Below are 20,793 nucleotides of genomic sequence, written 5' to 3'. Positions count from 1 at the left end.
TGGCTTAAATCATGGTCAGCTGACGTGACTTCAAAATCTAAGCTATTTAACACTCCCTTCAAGGGGCAGACCCTATTCGGGCCTGGTTTGAAGGAGATTATTGCTGATATCACTGGAGGAAAAGGTCATGCCCTTCCTCAGGACAGGTCCAAATCTAGGGCCAAACAGTCTAATTTTCGTGCCTTTCAAAACTTCAAGGCAGGTGCAGCATCAACTTCCTTTAATAATAAACAAGAGGGAACTTTTGCTCAATCTAAGACGATCTGGAGACCAAACCAGACCTGGAAAAAAGGTAAGCAGGTCAAAAAAGCCTGCTGCTGCCTCTAAGACAGCATGAAGGAACGGCCCCCTATCCGGTAACGGATCTAGTAGGGGGCAGACTTTCACTCTTCGCCCAGGCGTGGGCAAGAGATGTTCAGGATCCCTGGGCGTTGGAAATTATATCCCAGGGATATCTTCTGGACTTCAAAGCTTCCCCCCCAAAAGGGAGATTTCACCTTTCACAATTATCTGCAAACCAGATAAAGAGAGAGGCATTCTTACACTGTGTACGAGACCTCCTAGTTATGGGATTGAACAGGAACAGGGTTTTTACTCAAATCTGTTTGTGGTTCTCAAAAAAGAGGGAACCTTCAGACCAATTTTGGATCTAAAGATCTTAAACAAATTCCTCAAAGTTCCGTCGTTCAAGATGGAAACTATTCGTACCATCCTACCAATGATCCAGGAGGGTCAATATATGACTACAGTGGATCTAAAGGATGCTTATCTTCACATTCCAATACACAAAGATCATCATCGGTTTCTCAGGTTTGCTTTTCAAGACAGGCATTACCAGTTGTAGCTCTTGCCTTTGGATTAGCTACAGCCCCAAGAATCTTTACAAAGGTTCTAAGGTCGCTTATGGCGGTGCTAAGGCCGCCGGGCATAGCAGTAGCCCCTTATTTAGATGACATCCTGATACAGGCGTCAAACTTCCAAATTGCCAAGTCTCATACGGACGTAGTACTGGCATTTATGAGGTCGCATGGGTGGAAAGTGAACGAGGAAAAGGGTTCTCTATCCCCACTCACAAGAGTTTCCTTTCTATGGACTCTGATAGATTCTATAGAAATGAAAATTCACCTGACGGAGTCCAGGTTATCAAAGCTTCTAAATTCCTGCCGGGTTCTTCATTCCATTCCGCGCCCTTCTGTGGCTCAGTGTATGGAAGTAATCGGCTTAATGGTAGCGGCAATGGACATAGTGCCGTTTGCACGCTTACATCTCAGACCACTGCAACTATGCATGCTCAGTCAGTGGAGCGGGGATTACACAGATTTGTCCCCTCAACTGAATCTGGACCAAGAGACCAGGGATTCTTTTCCCTGGTAGCTATCTCGGGTCCATCTGTCCAAAGGTATGACCTTTCGCAGGCCAGATTGGACAATTGTAATAACAAATGCCAGCCTTCTAGGTTGGGGTGCAGTCTGGAACTCCCTGAAGGCTCAGGGATCGTGGACTCAGGAGGAGTCTCTCCTTCCAATAAATATTCTGGAACTAAGAGCGATATTCAAGGCTCTTCAGGCTTGGCCTCAGTTAGCAACTCTGAGGTACATCAGATTTCAGTCGGACAACATCACGACTGTATCTTACATCAACCATCAAGGGGGAACAAGAGGTTCCCTAGAGATGTTATAAGTTAAAAAATAATTTGCTGGGCAGAGATTCACTCTTGCCACCTATCAGATATCCATATCCCAGGTGTAGAGCACTGGGAGGCGGATTTTCTAAGTCGTCAGACTTTTCATCCGGGAGAGTGGGAACTCCATCCGGAGGTATTTGCACAACTGATTCATCGTTGGGGCAAACCAGAACTGGATCTCATGGCGTCTCACCAGAACGCCAAGCTTCCGTGTTACGGATCCAGGTCCAGGGATCCCAAGGCGACACTGATAGATGCTCTTGCAGCGCCCTGGTCTTTCAACCTGGCTTATGTGTTTCCACCGTTTCCACTGCTCCCTCGACTGATTGCCAAGATCAAGCAGGAGAGAGCATCAGTGATTCTGATAGCACCTGCGTGGCCACGCAGGACCTGATATGCAGATCTAGTGGACATGTCATCCTTTCCACCATGGTCTCTGCCTCTGAGACAGGACCTTCTACTTCAGGGTCCTTCCAACCATCCAAATCTAATTTCTCTGTGGCTGACTGCCTAGAGATTGAACGCTTGATTTTATCAAAGCGTGGCTTCTCCGAGTCAGTTATTGATACCTTAATACGGGCACGAAAGCCTGTCACCAGGATAATTTACCATAAGGTATGGCGTAGATATCTTTATTGGTGTGAATCCAAGGGTTACTCATGGAGTAAGGTCAGGATTCCTAGGATATTATCTTTTCGCCAAGAAGGTTTGGAAAAAGGATTGTCAGCTAGTTAAGCATCTGGCAGACGTTACAGACGTTCAGGCATTTTCTCAGGCTTTAGTTAGAATCAAGCCTGTGTTTAAACCGGTTGCTCCACCATGGAGCTTAAACTTGGTTCTTAAGGTTCTTCAAGAAGTTCTGTTTTTACCTCTTCATTCCATAGATATCAAACTTTTATCTTGAAAAGTCCTTTTTTTTTGGTAGCTATTTCCTCAGCTCATAGAGTCTCTGAGTCATCTGCCTTACAATGTGATTCTCCTTATCTGATTTTTCATACGGATAAGGTAGTCCTGCGTACCAAATCTGGGTTTTTACCTAAGGTGGTATCTAACAAGAATATCAATCAAGAGATTGTTGTTCCATCCTTGTGTTTCACAATCTGGACGTGGTCCGTGCTTTAAAGTTTTTACTTACAAGCTACTAAAGTTTTTCGTCAAACATCTGCTTAGTTTGTTGTCTTCTCTGGACAGAGGAGAGATCAAAAGGCTTCGGCAACCTCTCCTTTTTGGCTAAGAAGCTTAATCTGCTTAGCCTATGAGACTGCTGGACAGCAGCCTCCTGAAAGGATTACAGCTCATTCCATTAGAGCTGTAGCTTCCACTTGGGCCTTTAAAAATGAGGCTTCTTTTGAACAGATTTGCAAGGCGGTGACTTGGTCTTCGCTTCATACTTTTTAAAAATTTAGCAAATTTTATACTTTTGCTTCTTCGGAGGCTATATTTGGGAGAGAGGTTTTACAGGCAGTGTTTCCTTCTATTTAAGTTCCTGCCTTGTCCCTCCCTTCATCCGTGTACTTTAGCTTTGGTATTGGTATCCCACAAGTAATGGATGATCCGTGGACTGGATACACCTTACAAGAGAAAACACAATTTATGCTTACCTGATAAATTTATTTCTTTTGTGGTGTATCCAGTCCACGGCCCGCCCTGTCATTTTAAGGCAGGTAATTTTTAAATTTAAACTACAGTAACCACTGCACCCTATGGTTCCTCCTTTCTCGGCTTGTTTTTGGTCGAATGACTGGCTATGACAGTTAGGGGAGGAGCTATATTGCAGCTCTGCTGTGGGTTTCCTCTTGCAACTTCCTGTTGGGAATGAGAATATCCCACAAGTAATGGATGATCCGTGGACTGGATACACCACAAGAGAAATAAATTTATCAGGTAAGCATAAATTGTGTTTTTTGCTGCCTTCTGAACCACTCACTAGGGAGATGGTTCCATTAAGAGGTATTAGGGAGGAAACGCAGAGCTTGAAAACACTACCTACCATTTAAAAGTTTCTAATCTAGTCTTCAGGACAGCTTTTTTCATGTCCTGCAGATAGTAAAGATGGATCTCTGTGCTTTCAGCTCATCGTTAATTTGGAGCTGTATATTACCCACCAAAAACGAATGCTTAAAAGGACATTCAACCCCAAAATTCTTTCATGATTCAGATAGAAGTAAATTGGAAAGTTGTTTAAAATTGTATTCTCTGTTATCTAATGTGCTTCTTTCTCTTGGTATCCTTTGCTGAAAAGCATATCTAGATAGGCTCAGTGGCTGCAGATTGGTAGCGTCACATAGATACCTTTCATGACATCTGTGTTTTTCTTTGACCTCCCAGTGAGTCCACAGCTGCATTCATTACTTTTGGGAAATAAGAACCTGGGCACCAGGAGGAGGCAAAGACACCCCAGACACAGGCTTAAATACTCCTCCCACTCCCCTCATCCCCCAGTCATTCTTTGCCTTTTGTTCCAGGAGGTTGGCAGAGACGTGTCAGAATTTTTAAATTTAATTTTTTTGTCTCTTTTGGAGGGTAGTACTCTTCGGCATGGGACAGGAGTTTTAAGTAGTCCTGTCAGTCTCTCAGTGAGGGCTTGGATGAAAGAGTCAGGAGATGCAGGGAGAGTGTTTCTGCGAAACCATCCCGACTCATATTAATAGCTCCCCAAGCAATCAGTGTTGTCGTACTTTGCTCTGCTGCCTGCTTTTTTCTCTCAAGTCTATGGCGGAGGCGATGCCACTATTCGTCACACTTGAAAGGCCAAGTTCCTGTTCCACGGCGTAGATTCCGGTAAGATAGTTTAATTTTACTTTATCGTCAATGTACTTTAATGTGAATGTTTTCCTGAGAGGTTACACATAAGGGTCTACGTGAGTCTCTGTTAGTATCTTGGAATCAAGGGTTAATATCTCCTGAGGAGGGTTATTGAACAGGCGGATTTATAATCATGTTTATGTGATTCAACCTGCTTATGTGTGATGTTTATGGGCTCGTAGTTGGAACTTTGAGGCCTTTGGAAGTGACACAGCCTTTTGGTTTGGCACGCTTTTTTGGACTATTCGGTTCACCTTGTGTTCAGGCGTGGTTCCGCTTCCCATTTCCGCATTCCTGACCATGTGGCGTAGGAAATATTCTAGCATGCAGGGGTCTGGTCATAGAAGGTGGTGAGTGCCCCAGCCATTGTGGGTTTCAGGTGCTGTTTTTGTTTTCATACTTTAGTCCATATTGATATTTCCTCTATCCAGTTATGGAGGATTCTGATGCTGAGACTGTGCTCGTTTCAGATTCAGTTTTGATTTCAGATTCTGTGTCCGGTGATGAATCCAGATTGGCTTTTGTTCCGTATGCCATTTCAGAGCTCCTGGTTCCTCGGGCTCTGTGAATCAAGGGACTGCTGAGCTATCTGCCTCTGGGGGTTCTGTCCTCCGAGAGGCGAGTTCCCTACCAATTCATACTTCTACACATGCGGGTAACCCAGTTTCTGATTCCTCCATGCCGGGTGGCGTGTTCCACCCGGAGGTTGCAGCACATTTTTGCTTCCTCATAATGTTGGCGATTGTTCGTCTGCAGAGTCCAGACATTTTTTTGAGAATGTGCTCGTGCCCTATTGTCCTGGGCCTTCTGCCTTGGGGAGGGCCTCTACAGTTCCCTGCGGGTGTAACTATCCCTGAGTGTTGTGCCTTTCGTTACAGGATTGCGCGCCTTTGCATATTGCTCAGACATGTTTTTCAGTTATTGAATGATCCTATCGTTGCCAGATACGGGGATTTTCAGTCTGCTAATTCAAATGGTGCACCTCATTAGACATGTGGGGATGAAGTAATCTCTTGATTGTCATCGGGTAGGCCTGTGCCTCTTTGGGCGGTCACCTCCGGGTTGCCTTATATTTTATTTATATCCGATGGGATGTCTTATTTGTTTTTGTTTCCTTCGGGAACCTTCTGGGATTGATACTCTTTATTACTACTACGGAAGTTGTTTTGGAGATGTTAGTCCTATGTTAAAGATGTCTGTTTTCTGTTTTTTTCCCCTATGAGGGAGAATTTATGCAGCTTGCCTGTTAGGACCTTAGGTGCAGGCTGGTCCTGTCGGATTCGTTCGGTCTTGCGGCTGTTGAGACATGTGGCGCTGTTCTGCTTGACTGGTTCGGTAATAGCGCCGAGTGCTTAGGTTATTATTATTTTTCATGTTCAACTAAGCATTCGAGAGGACCTGTGGGTCCGTGAGGTGGGAAGGATTGTTTCAGTCCTTATAGCCTTCAGTCATAGATGGCCATGCATGGGAGTTTTTCCGCTGTGTCACTCTGACATCTGATTTAATCAGAAATTAATTTTCCTCCCCCATGTGGTGGAGGGTTGGAGGGCTTAACGCCCCTTACCGCAGTTGAGCAGTTTGGCCTTCATTTTTAGGCTTTTGGATTTGTTCGTTTGGGCTTGATCCAACAGCTTGTACAGGTTAGCTGTCTAGCATGCAGAAGGTTTGCAGTTTGAAACCATTTGCAGCTCTTGACACCTTGCAGGTGTACGCGTAAGCTGTTTATAGTGAATCTAGATACAGCTCTTATTCTTTGACGTGTACTGTCTGTCTGAGTTATTAGAGACTTTTGGGTCTTCTTCCATTGTCTCCAGGTGAGTTGGATCTCCTTTTAGGGGTCTGTGTTTCCGGGTGATGGTTGTTCCCTGCGGGGGCTTTGTTTAGCTCGAGTTTTTCCGGAGCTGGGTAGGCTTAGTGCCTTTTTCTTCCTTGTGTCCTCTGCTTGTGCAGAGGTGATAGGGAGAATAGTCCTGCTAGTAGGATTTTTTTGACCTTGAGGTATCCCATAGTTGTCCTGAGGCTCTGAGAAGCATCTTCATACGACTTCTAGCCTTGCTCCTTGGAGCGTTAGACTTTAGCTAGGGGTGGTTCCTTCCTTTGGCCGGGGCTTTCGACTTCTTCTCGCTATCCGGATTCTCTGGATATGCATCCATATCTCTTGTGTCTGGCTTTTTGGCCAGCTGGGGTGTTTAGTTCTAGGGTAAGGTTTGCCTGAACTATTAGGTGCCCGGACCTGTTTTTCTCCCTAAGACTTCCGGATGCTAAAGCTTTGCTTGGCCTTTTTCCTGACCCAGTCTTGGGTGATTTTGGAATCTTGGATCTCGGGCTGGTCGGGGTGCTCCATGGTAGTGGGAACTTGGGCTATGTCCTTGGTCCATCTACCTAACCTGGTCATGGTTGGCCAGGTTTTCGGAGTATTGTTTACTCTTTGCCACAGAGTAGCCTATGCCATCTGGTGGTTAGCTGTGTGGCTTGCGCCTCAAGGGTTGTTGATTCATCCCCAGCTGCTAGTGCTGGAAGTCCAATTTCTGGTGTGCCTTAGGGTTGCATTTCCCTGGTCAGCTTGACTGTGTTCACGTTGATTCCCTGCTCTGCAGGCGAATGGGTTGGCTGTGCCTCTGCTTGGCAAGCTACTTGTAGGGGGGTCCTTTTCTAGGACATCTGTGTTTAAGAATTTCTCTTCCCATTAGCCGGTAATTTCGGGTCTTGAGGACAGTTGTTGCCCTTCCGTCATCATCCCTTTCCTTTAGGGGATATTCTTCTCCCTATGGAGATAGAGTCCTTGCTTGGGGCTTCTCCTGGATGAGAGGCGGAAAGGTGGAATTGGTTCCCCTGGGGTCTTGCTGGCTCCAGGTCAGGCTTGTTGGGCCTTTATTTTGATAGATCCTTGGGTCTTTGGCCTTGTTGTCTGTTTTCAGAGTCGGGTTGTACTTGTACTCTGTGGGGATGGCTGTTGTATCCTTATGCTCGTTCCTGTACCTGTTGCGGGATTCTTTTGTTCCCCTGTCTTGGATCCCTGAGGCTCTGTTGATCCAGCTGGGTGTGGGTCTGCAGGGTATAGATTTTCCTTTCAACTTGCTCCATTGATTTTAGAATAGGGTTTACGCTTCCTTCGGGTTCTGAGGGTATACTCCCTTCTCGGGGGGCCTTGATTGAGGTTTTGTGTTCCCCTTTATAGGAACCTGTGTGTAGGTCCAGCGACTTAGGTTGCCTGGAGCGTGCCCTCTGTCTGGGGGTTGCTTTTGCGGGCTGTTTCTTGCTTGACTGCTTCTTCCTCCTTCCAAGTACCCTCTGTGTCGTCCTGTTATGGACTCTGTGTTCTTGGGGTTTTTCACCTGTGTGTATTACACACTTTTTCATGGCGAATGCTTTGGTATTCTATGGTCAGACACTGGGAGGACTTTGCTTCTTCAGTTGCATTCCGTGCTTGCAGGATGTTGGAGAGACGTCTTTTCTGTCTCTGTGACCGGTCTCTTCCCGGGTTTCGCTTGGTATAGGCGTGGCCTCCTTCCCCTGTTTGAGCCCCTTTGGGTCTCTGTGAGCTGGGCTCACTCTTGGCGGTGTGTTTTTGTATTAGGGGACCTTTCGGTTTCCTTGGTTCTCCTTTGCTTGTCCCCTTGGGGGTTTCAGCTGGTGTCTCCATTTGTGGGGGATGAGCGGTGGGGGACCGTCTGTTGGGCGAGAGTGTCTCCTGGAGGACTGTTGGCTCAGTTGAGTCTGTTTGCGGTCTCTAGTTTGGCTTCTGGACTGACTGCAAGTCAGTGTCTTTGGGGCTTTTCCTCTTAAAATGTTCTCAGCTTCAGAAGAAGCGTTTTTTTATTGGGTAGAGGTTCAGGCCTAGTACCCTCAGTATGGGCTGCCTATTGTACCCTCCCGTCTTGGCATTCAGTGTCCTCTATAGCTTGGTTATTGTTTTCCCAAAAGTAATGAATGCAGCTGTGGACTCTCTCTTTCAATTTAAGAAGAAAAACATAAATTATGCTTACCTGATAATTTCCTTTTCTTCTGGAAAGAGTCCACAGCTCCCCACCCATAATTTTATGTGGGGCGTCCTTATTCTTGCACCTTTCACCCTGATATTTCTTCTACTGTTCCTTGTTCCTCGGCAGAATGACTGGGGGATGAGGGGAGTGGGAGGAGTATTTAAGTCTTTGGCTGGGGTGTCTCTGCTTCCTGGTGGCCAGGTTCTTATTTCCCAAAATTAATGAATGCAGCTGTGGACTCTTTCCATCAGAAGAAAAGGAAATGATCAGGTAAGCATAATTTATGTTTTTATAATGTATATGTCTTTTGTAAACATATTCTTAGTATACTATACAAAAGGAAACGTTTATAAGAGGCAAATTATGGACCTCATGAATGGAAAGAGGGCCCTGCCAAGGGTTGCCAACTATTGCAGATCACCTTATAAGAAAGTGATCTATAGGACAGCTGAGCTTGTAAGCTTATATGCTTATGCGAGGAACTGGGGTAAGAAAAGCTTAGCATAGATTGTATTTCAGGATCATGTTTCACAGAGCTGCTTGTGAAATATTCACCTTGGTGTCTACAGAATGCCGTAGTAACGGAGAGGACAGTGAGATCCCTGCACAGGGGAACAGACAGGGAGAAACGGCTGAGTGCTGTTAGTTTATATCGGCAGCTTTTCTAATGTTTAAACATTACACAGACAGCTCCAGCATGGGGGCTGGCTTTAAGGACACTAGTTGGGGAATTAGAAAAAACCCCTTGCTCTCTAGCTAGTGTGTATGATGTACATATTCATATGCAGTGAAAGCACTGCAAGGTTTATCATAATTTTTAGAAGCTTTAGCAGCACAATTGCTAATACATGTCAATTACAAACTTTTCTTCTTTGAATGCTTTATTTAAATAGCCCATATTTCTTTCCATAAGACAGGGAGAGTCCACAACTTCATTCCTTACTGTTGGGAAATACAACACCTGGCCACCTGGAGGAGGCTTAAATATCCCTCCCACTTCCCCTATCCTCCCAGTCATTCTTTGCCTTTTATCACTAGAGGAGATGGCAGAGAAGTGTCAGAAGATTCGGATAGTCCTGTGATTGGGTATGTTCCCTTCAAGAGAGGACTTATAAGTAATCATATAAACCTCTCAGTGAGAGTATTGATGGAAGTTTTTTTTCTGCAAAACCATTCAGGCTGTTACCTAACAACTCCTGAGCAATCAGTGTTAACGAGTTTCACTGCTTGCTTTTAATCACTCAGGTCCTTGTCAGAGCTTCGCTACAAGGCTGTCACACTTGAGAGGCTGTACCTGTTCCACAGCATGGATCCTTGAGGGTAAATCCACTTTATTGGTATAGTAGGGTCACAGTGACTCCTCTCTACCTCAATAGGATCAAGGGTTAATGTCTCCTTTAGGGAGATTATTAGTAACAGTTATGGGGATTTTTATGTTCTGCATTAGGTTTGGGCTCATTTGACTGTGTGCTTTTGGCTTGGGAACAGACAGGTTTCACTTTCATTTTTGAGTGTTACACCGCTTATATTAGCTTAACACTCTTTTGCATAGCAGGGGAAGTCCTGTCTTGCGCACCACATGACCGGGTGCGGCCTCTTTCACTTCCTTGTGATCCTGCTGAAGTCAGCACTCCTGAGGAGAGTGTTTCACTGATCACTTGTCTGGGTCTAGGAGGTGGCAAGTGCCCCAGCCATTGGGATTGTAAAGGTGCCTGTTTATATTAAAAAATGCTTGTTTTTTGTAACTTTTTTTTTTTTTACTCCATCTGTGGAATTTAATTTCAAAGCTATGGTGGACTCTGATACTACTTTAGAGGGTTCCACTCCTATAGTGAATAATAATACCTGTTTATATTTGCATCAGGCTCCGTTTGAGCCATTGCATACTGTTGACATTAAACTGTTATCCTGGAAGGTTCTGTTGGCTATTGCCTCTGCTCGCAGGGTCTAAATGATTTCAGCCTTGCAGTGTGATCCCCCTTGCCTTGTTTTTCACACCGATAAGGCGGCTTTATGTACTACATTTGGTTTTCTTCTTAAGGTGGTGTCAGATAGGAACATTACTCCCATTTGGTACAAGTACACTTATGTACTAGTAGAAGTGGGCTGGTGACTTAGGGTGTACCAGCTGAGCCTCTCCCGACTCCAGGTATGCAACAGATAATGAGGATAAGATCCAACCCACTGTGCAAGTGGGTGACTCAAGGTGTTCAGGTTCAATGAAATGATTGATAAACTAATTCAAAAAGGTGCTTCCACTAAGCTTGTGATAAAACAACTTGTTTATTAAAAACACTTAAAAATTATTACAAGCAGTGGATATAGAGGGCATATATACCCCCTATCTATGCAACGCGTTTCTTAGCATTCTGAAAGATTGGCCTTCAACAATACTCTGATCTTCTCTTTAAAAATGTTTTCTGTATTAAAAGGAAATCATTGAAACAAATGACATGCTTTCATTCATTAGAGCATGCAACTTTGTTTTTAACATCCACAAATTGGTTAAACATATAGGTAAAGTGCTGGTCTGGAACCACAAACTACTGCTGGTAATGAGTGTAAATTGCTGCTGATCCAATGACTACCACTAGTCACATGCTGTGCAACTTGTGCTGATTTGCAGTATTTATAGTGATAAAATGACATGCACTAACAGATGAGTGCATGTATTTTTTTCTCAATATAATGGTCCCTTAAAGTGTCAGTTAATAGTATAAAATGCTAAAATGTTCCTCAAAGTTTAACAAAAAAGACCTCAGCCAGTTGTCAACTGAGCATCTACTGGACTGAAGAAGAAAAAAAAACACAATTTGTATAAATGATGTATTTCTTTAACAGAACATTTTTGCTTAAATGGACAGTCAAGTAAAAATTTAACTTTCATTATTCAGATAGGGCATGCAATTTTAAACGACTTTCTGATTTACTTTTATCATAAAATTTGCTTTGTTTTCTTGGTATTCTTTGTTGAAAGTTAAACCTAGGTATGTTCATATGCTAATTTCTAAGCCCACCTTTTATCTCAGTGCAGTTTTTCACAGCTAGACAGCACTATTTCATGTGTGTCATATAGATAACATTTGGCTCACTCCAATGGCACTTATTGGCTAAAATTCATGTGTCAAAAGAACACAAATAAGGGGCCAGTCTGCAGAGACTTAGATACAAGGTAATTACAGTGGTAATAAAATGATTAATATAACAATGTTGGTTATGCAAATCTGGGCAATGGGTAATAAAGGGATTGCCTATATTTTTAAACAATATAAGATTTGGTATAGACTGTCCCTTTTAAAATGCGTTTTAAATGCTGAACACTTTTGGTATTTAATTTTTTTTAAACATTCTTATCACTGCTTAACGTAATTGTAATGGTAAGCATTTTTTTTATTGCTAGGCTGTATCTGTGAAATAAATAAAAACGGACCTTTAACCCTTTCGTGACAGGGTTAAAGTGCCTACATCGGAACACCTGTTCCGATGTAGACAAATTGAAACTACGCGATCGTGCATACGATCGCGAGATTTCAATTATTGGATCACATCTGGGGGGCAACCCTAGGAACGCCCTCCAGACCGCGATCAAGTCCTAGAAGCACAGAAGGCTTCAGGACAGCCGTTAGCTATGACGTTCTATTCCGTCATAACGGCTTTAAAGCCCAGTGTAATTATGACGGAATATAACGGCATTAGAAGGTTAAATCATGATTAACTGAATGTATGTACGTACCTGTTATTTTGTTGCTCATTATTCTAAAATAACCTCCTACTGGCTGCCAACAGCAAGACTAATTTTTTTTTTTTTTATGAGGGGATGTTTCCACCTCTTATCCTATAGCTGGGCTAGCCATATGGCACAGCCTAGCATTTTAAAAAATAAATATACTGCTGAAAGGTAAAGGTTGGCAAATATTGTGCTTCTGAGATTTGTTTTTAAGGAAGTTAATTAAAGCTGTTTCTTAATAATAAGAGCAACAATTTCATTTTTTTCTAGATATTGGAATGTGAGTTCTATCTGCTAGAATTAATGGTAAGTACAATTTTGTCTTTTTTAAGATGTATTTCATTTGAAAATTCCCTTTAAAAACTTTTTTCACTTTCCATTTATTACACAGATTTTATAAACTGTTATTATTTCTATTATTAGGACTGTTGTTTGATTGTGTATCATCCATACAGACCATTGCTGCAGTATGTACAGGACATGGGACAGGAAGACATGCTGCTTCCCCTGGCATGGTAATGTACTATAGTTCTTGAAGTTAATTTGTGTTATGACATGTTTGCAAATAAGTTAATGCCAGATAGACATCGTCTGTGTATTCTGTTTATCCTGTCGTCATATACTGTATTTGGAATACATTTGAACCTAGTGTTGCATATATTTTAGCTATTGCATTGTGTCAGAGCATTAATGGTATACAATGTCAGTGACTGGAATTAAAATCTTATGTGTATTGTGTATTGTGGAATTGTTTCTCAGACATTGTTTTCGTGGAACACTGACATTCAATGTTGTGATATGATAGTATCGTCAAAGCATTGCTTCAAAATGTGTCTGGGAAAAGTTTGAAGATCAAAAATGCATTACAGGTACATATTCCCAAATCCGGAATTTTAAAATCCAAACTTATTCTGAAATGCAAACTTTTCATTTAATATAAATAAAGAATTATCAAAAAACAGTTTCTGATGATACAATGTATAAAAACATATTAAAAATGATATAAAACCTTTAAGTTGCATGTATAAGCTGTATTTCTCTTGTTAAGTGTATCCAGTCCACGAATCATCCATTACTTGTGGGATATTCTCCTTCCCAACAGGAAGTTGCAAGAGGATCAGCCACAGCAGAGCTGCTATATAGCTCCTCCCCTCACTGCCATATCCAGTCATTCTCTTGCAACTCTCAACTAAGATGGAGGTCGTAAGAGGACTGTGGTGTTTTATACTTAGTTTATTTCTTCAATCAAAAGTTTGTTATTTTTAAATGGTACCGGAGTGTACTGTTTATCTCAGGCAGTATTTAGAAGAAGAATCTGCCTGTGTTTTCTATGATCTTAGCAGAAGTAACTAAGATCCTTTGCTGTTCTCACATATTCTGAGGAGTGAGGTAACTTCAGAGGGGGAATAGCGTGCAGGTTTTCCTGCAATAAGGTATGTGTAGTTAAAATATTTTTCTAGGGATGGAATTTGCTAGAAAATTCTGCTGATACCGAAGTAATGTAAGTAAAGCCTTAAATGCAGTGATAGCGACTGGTATCAGGCTTATTAATAGAGATACATACTCTTATAAAAGTGTATTTTAAAACGTTTGCTGGCATGTTTAATCGTTTTTTTACATACGTTTGGTGATAAAACTTATTGGGGCCTAGTTTTTTTCCACATGGCTGGCTTGAATTTTGCCTAGAAACAGTTCCCTGAGGCTTCCCACTGTTGTAATATGAGTGGGAGGGGCCTATTTTAGCATTTTTTTGCAGAGCAAAAATTACAGACACAGACTTCTTCCTGCATGATCCAGGACTTCTCTGAATGGCTCAAAAGGCTTCAAAAGTCGTATTGAGGGAGGTAAAAAGCCACAGTAGAGCTGTGGCAGTTGTTGTGACTGTTTAAAAAAAAGTTTTTGTCATTTGTTATTCCGTTTTTGGTATTAAGGGGTTAATCATCCATTTGCAAGTGGGTGCAATGCTCTGCTAACTTATTACATACACTGTAAAAATTTCGTTAGTGTAACTGCATTTTTTCACTGTTATTTCAAAATTTGGGAAAATTTGTGTTTCTCAAAGGCTTACAGAAATTATTAGCAAGGAGTGGGATAGACCCAGTATGCCCTTTTCCCCACCTCCTATATTTAGAAAAATGTTTCCAATAGACGCCACTACACGGGACTTATGGCAGACGGTCCCTAAGGTGGAGGGAGCAGTTTCTACTTTAGCAAAGCGTACCACTATCCCGGTTGAGGACAGTTGTGCTTTTTCAGATCCAATGGATAAAAAATTGGAGGGTTACCTTAAGAAAATGTTTATTCAACAAGGTTTTATTTTACAGCCCCTTGCATGCATTGCGCCTGTCACTGCTGCGGCGGCATTCTGGTTTGAGGCCCTGGAAGAGGCCATCCAGACAGCTCCATTGAATGAAATTATTGACAAGCTTAGAACGCTTAAGCTAGCTAACTCATTTGTTTCTGATGCCATTGTTCATTTGACTAAACTAACGGCTAAGAATTCCGGATTCGCCATCCAGGCGCGTAGGGCTCTATGGCTTAAATCCTGGTCAGCTGACGTGACTTCAAAGTCTAAATTACTCAACATTCCTTTCAAGGGGCAGACCTTATTCGGGCCTGGCTTGAAGGAAATTATTGCTGACATTACTGGAGGCAAGGGTCATACCCTTCCTCAGGACAGGGCCAAATCAAAGGCCAAACAGTCTAATTTTCGTGCCTTTCGAAATTTCAAGGCAGGAGCAGCATCAACTTCCTCCGCTTCAAAACAAGAGGGAACTGTTGCTCATTCCAGACAGGCCTGGAAACCTAACCAGTCCTGGAACAAGGGCAAGCAGGCCAGAAAGCCTGCTGCTGCCCCCAAGACAGCATGAAGGAATGGCCCCCTATCCAGAAACGGATCTAGTGGGGGGCAGACTTTCTCTCTTCGCCCAGGCGTGGGCAAGAGATGTTCAGGATCCCTGGGCGTTGGAGATCATATCTCAGGGATATCTTCTGGACTTCAAAGCTTCTCCTCCACAAGGGAGATTTCATCTTTCAAGGTTATCAGCAAACCAGATAAAGAGGCATTCCTAAGCTGTGTGCAAGACCTCCTAGTAATGGGAGTGATCCATCCAGTTCTGCGGACGGAACAAGGACAGGGATTTTATTCAAATCTGTTTGTGGTTCCCAAGAAAGAGGGAACCTTCAGACCAATCTTGGATCTAAAGATCTTAAACAAATTCCTCAGAGTTCCATCATTCAAAATGGAAACTATTCGGACCATCCTACCCATGATCCAAGAGGGTCAGTACATGACCACAGTGGACTTAAAGGATGCCTACCTTCACATACCGATTCACAAAGATCATCATCGGTTCCTAAGGTTTGCCTTTCTAGACAGGCATTACCAATTTGTAGCTCTTCCCTTCGGGTTGGCCACTGCCCAGAGAACTTTTACAAAGGTTCTGGGCTCACTTCTGGCGGTTCTAAGACCGCGAGGCATAGCGGTGGCTCCGTATCTAGACGACATCCTGATACAGGCGTCAAGCTTTCAAATTGCCAAGTCTCATACAGAGATAGTTCTGGCATTTCTGAGGTCGCATGGGTGGAAAGTGAACGGGGAAAAGAGTTCTCTATCACCACTCACAAGAGTCTCCTTCCTAGGGACTCTTACAGGGAGTGCAGAATTATTAGGCAAATGAGTATTTTGACAACATCATCCTCTTTATGCATGTTGTCTTACTCCAAGCTGTATAGGCTCGAAAGCCTACTACCAATTAAGCATATTAGGTGATGTGCATCTCTGTAATGAGAAGGGGTGTGGTCTAATGACATCAACACCCTATATCAGGTGTGCATAATTATTAGGCAACTTCCTTTCCTTTGGCAAAATGGGTCAAAAGAAGGACTTGACAGGCTCAGAAAAGTCAAAAATAGTGAGATATCTTGCAGAGGGATGCAGCACTCTTAAAATTGCAAAGCTTCTGAAGCGGGATCATCGAACAATCAAGGGTTTCATTCAAAATAGTCAACAGGGTCGCAAGAAGCGTGTGGAAAAACCAAGGCGCAAAATAACTGCCCATGAACTGAGAAAAGTCAAGCGTGCAGCTGCCAAGATGCCACTTGCCACCAGTTTGGCCATATTTCAGAGCTGCAACATCACTGGAGTGCCCAAAAGCACAAGGTGTGCAATACTCAGAGACATGGCCAAGGTAAGAAAGGCTGAAAGACGACCACCACTGAACAAGACACACAAGCTGAAACGTCAAGACTGGGCCAAGAAATATCTCAAGACTGATTTTTCTAAGGTTTTATGGACTGATGAAATGAGAGTGAGTCTTGATGGGCCAGATGGATGGGCCCGTGGCTGGATTGGTAAAGGGCAGAGAGCTCCAGTCCGACTCAGACGCCAGCAAGGTGGAGGTGGAGTACTGGTTTGGGCTGGTATCATCAAAGATGAGCTTGTGGGGCCTTTTCGGGTTGAGGATGGAGTCAAGCTCAACTCCCAGTCCTACTGCCAGTTTCTGGAAGACACCTTCTTCAAGCAGTGGTACAGGAAGAAGTCTGCATCCTTCAAGAAAAACATGATTTTCATGCAGGACAATGCTCCATCACACGCGTCCAAGTACTCCACAGCGTGGCTGGCAAGAAAGGGTATAAAAGAAGAAAATCTAATGACATGGCCTCCTTGTTCACCTGATCTGAACCCCATTGAGAACCTGTGGTCCATCATCAAATGTGAGATTTACAAGGAGGGAAAACAGTACACCTCTCTGAACAGTGTCTGGGAGGCTGTGGTTGCTGCTGCACGCAATGTTGATAGTGAACAGATCAAAACACTGACAGAATCCATGGATGGCAGGCTTTTGAGTGTCCTTGCAAAGAAAGGTGGCTATATTGGTCACTGATTTGTTTTTGTTTTGTTTTTGAATGTCAGAAATGTATATTTGTGAATGTTGAGATGTTATATTGGTTTCACTGGTAAAAATAAATAATTGAAATGGGTATATATTTGTTTTTTGTTAAGTTGCCTAATAATTATGCACAGTAATAGTCACCTGTACACACAGATATCCCCCTAAAATAGCTAAAACTAAAAACAAACTAAAAACTACTTCCAAAAATATTCAGCTTTGATATTAATGAGTTTTTTGGGTTCATTGAGAACATGGTTGTTGTTCAATAATAAAATTAATCCTCAAAAATACAACTTGCCTAATAATTCTGCACTCCCTGTATAGATTCTGTAGAGATGAAAATTTACCTGACTGAGTCCAGGTTATCAAAACTTCTAAATGCTTGCCGTGTCCTTCATTCCATTCCACGCCCGTCAGTGGCTCAGTGCATGGAAGTAATCGGCTTAATGGTAGCGGCAATGGACGTAGTGCCATTTGCGCGCCTGCATCTCAGACCGCTGCAATTATGCATGCTAAGTCAGTGGAATGGGGATTACTCAGATTTGTCCCCTCTACTAAATCTGGATCAAGAGACCAGAGATTCTCTTCTCTGGTGGCTTTCTCGGGTCCATCTGTCCAAGGGTATGACCTTTCGCAGGCCAGATTGGACGATTGTAACAACAGATGCCAGCCTTCTAGGTTGGGGCGCAGTCTGGAACTCCCTGAAGGCTCAGGGATCGTGGACTCAGGAGGAGAAACTCCTCCCAATAAATATTCTGGAGTTAAGAGCAATATTCAAGGCTCTTCTAGCTTGGCCTCAGTTAGCAACACTGGGGTTCATCAGATTTCAGTCGGACAACATCACGACTGTGGCTTACATCAACCATCAAGGGGGAACCAGGAGTTCCCTAGCGATGTTAGAAGTATCAAAGATAATTCGCTGGGCAGAGTCTCACTCTTGCCACCTGTCAGCGATCCACATCCCAGGCGTAGAGAACTGGGAGGCGGATTTTCTAAGTCGTCAGACTTTTCATCCGGGGGAGTGGGAACTCCATCCGGAGGTGTTTGCTCAACTGATCCATCGTTGGAGCAAACCAGAACTGGATCTCATGGCGTCTCGCCAGAACGCCAAGCTTCCTTGTTACGGATCCAGGTCCAGGGACCCGGGAGCAACGCTGATAGATGCTCTAGCAGCTCCTTGGTTCTTCAACCTGGCCTATGTGTTTCCACTGTTTCCACTGTTTCCTCTGCTCCCTCGACTGATTGCCAAAATCAAACAGGAGAGAGCATCAGTGATTCTGATAGCGCCTGCGTGGCCATGCAGGACCTGGTATGCAGACCTAGTGGACATGTCATCTCTTCCACCATGGACTCTGCCTCTGAGGCAGGACCTTCTAATACAAGGTCCTTTCAATCATCCAAATCTAATTTCTCTGAGACTGACTGCATGGAGATTGAACGCTTGATTCTATCAAGGCGTGGCTTCTCCGAGTCAGTCTCCAAGAGGGTTTGGACAAAGGCTTATCAGCTAGTTCTTTAAAAGGACAGATCGGGAGGAGTTCGGGAGGAGTTCCGGAGGAGGTGCTTGTGCATAGGTTGTGCAGCGCAAGCTCCCGCTCTCCACAGACAATCCATTGGCGGTGTCTCTACGCGCCAGGTACCTCAACAACCGAGGGGAAGATCTGGAGCCGGCTTGGGATAAGCCCTAAGGAGCTCCAAGAGCGTTTTTTTCATCTACGCTACACTATAACACCTTAGCTTTGTGACTCACACAGGACATCGTGTGAGAACCTTTTCAAAGCCCGAAAGATCAACTGGTGGCAGTCCCCCCCTCCCACCGGTGCTGCGAGAGGGGGGTAGATAGCCCGAAAATAACATTCCAGCACTAAAGGGATCACCTGTGGCAGTCCTCCTCTCCCACCGGTGTTGCGTGAGGGGAGTAGACAGCCTCGACAGGTGAGAACAAATTACCTGTGAAGGGAAGCTGTGAACCATACTGAGACCGGCGCTGTATATGCAAGCACAGAACGTGGATTGCGCCCCTGATCTCTATCTTTGCCTGCATGACTAACAGGAATCAGGGCCACGATACGAAGGGAAAAGAAAAAGTGGAAAGAGCCTCTAATCTGAAGGTAATACTGGAATACCGCTGGTGGCCCGTGGTGAAACCCTGGCGCTCCCTCTCATTGGTGGCTTCTATATGAGTTTCGCTATCTCAGAGGTTAAATTTGGTTAAGAACCTGAAAGGCAGATACGGAACTCTGAGTGCACACACTTACGTCCTTCAGAGCCCTGAGTGAGATATCCTGAGGACCTTCAGCGCCGGAGAGGTGAGTCCGGAACAACTAAAAGATTAACTCTTGTGCTTATGTGCTGAAAACGCCAAAGTATTTAAATACAGCAGTGGACTCTCCTCCTCTTCTCCTACGTTCCCCGCTAAGGGAAAGCGCTAATAACTGAAGTGCCGTTATAAGCACTTATTATATTGAGACTGCCTTTGGGTCCCCCTGAGTACTTTACAAATAAATCTGAACGGCCATACAATACGAGGCTTGGCCTGCAGCAACCTTGATAATAGTATTATTATGGATCAGATTGTGGTCTTTTACATGTGATTAGATTAATGAGGAATATGCTGTTTTTTCTTGTTTGCCCTGACTGTTAAAAATCTTTGGGGGTACAGCCTGATGATTCTAACTAAATTAATCGATTGGGGTTGTTGCATAATCTAACTTAGGACTCTGTACCAAGACTTAGTATCACTGGGGGAATTGTGTTCCTTGAACATGGACTTATGATTTATACTTTACAAATAATTTTTTTTTTTTTTTTTTGGCAGTATAGCCTAAGATCCCACCTGTCAACTCTTGTGTTCAAATTGAACATTAGAATCACAAAACACCTGATAACTAAATTAATCAAAGTCACTGGTATTATCTGATTATATTATAGTAGATCACTAGAGTTGTGTTATTTATAGTGTTCAGTATCATAATCTTAATTTTGGATTTAACGGTCTGGTAAGACCCTGGGAGACAGGGGCAGAAGGGAAAAACAAAACAAAAACAAAAAACCCTATCTAAAGGTTATATATAAATATTATATACCTGTTATAATTTTGTTGCTTTATTGCCCCATATCGTTTTTTTTTTTTTTGCTAACTGAGGTGGGCTTGAAAACTAAAGCCTATGATCTAGACACTTACTTGATAGATATCTGCTGGATTAAGGGTCACAGATATACATACGAATTCTTTTAGCCTGACAGTGATCGGTTAATTCTGATCTAGGCTTTAAATTAACAGAGTTTAAGGTGGTCTGAACCTTTTTAGCTTAAGCCTAAATTGAAGCTTAAAGACCCCGTGAGACTTAATAAGCTAAGATAACTCTATATTTTTTATCTAGTTCAGGATATACTGATTTCTCAGAGGCTACTAAGTTAGTACAAATTTCTTTTCTCAACCGTGGTGGAATTTTTAGGGACTTTATCTTAACAAGAGGTGTTTCGGCGGTCAATTGACATAAGAATCGTCTCCTATCGTCTGGGAGTGAGAACCCGTGGCACTCTAGATCACCCCTTTATCACTTAAGTCAACAGAACATTTCCTCACTTTACCCCACTTCACTCTCACCCCCCTCCCTTCCCCCTTTTTTTTTTTTTTTTTTTTTTTCTTCTTCCCTCTCACAAGTAATTCACTTTAAGAGCGCCACACGCATCACA

General features: G+C 43.2%; 1 protein-coding gene across 1 annotated transcript in view; it reads left to right on the top strand.

Moving 5' to 3' along the window:
• The window catches only part of CCNC (cyclin C), a 101,610-nt gene that overhangs the window by 57,098 nt on the left and 23,719 nt on the right, over positions 1-20,793 (top strand). Inside the window, exons 7-8 of the mRNA XM_053710575.1 lie at positions 12,470-12,505; positions 12,623-12,714. Coding sequence (XP_053566550.1) covers positions 12,470-12,505; positions 12,623-12,714 — 128 coding nt within the window. The remainder of the gene's footprint in view (positions 1-12,469; positions 12,506-12,622; positions 12,715-20,793) is intronic.

Source organism: Bombina bombina, chromosome 4 (genome assembly GCF_027579735.1).
Source record: "Bombina bombina isolate aBomBom1 chromosome 4, aBomBom1.pri, whole genome shotgun sequence".
Taxonomy (NCBI): domain Eukaryota; kingdom Metazoa; phylum Chordata; class Amphibia; order Anura; family Bombinatoridae; genus Bombina; species Bombina bombina.
This window is presented reverse-complemented; position numbering and strand designations above follow the sequence as displayed.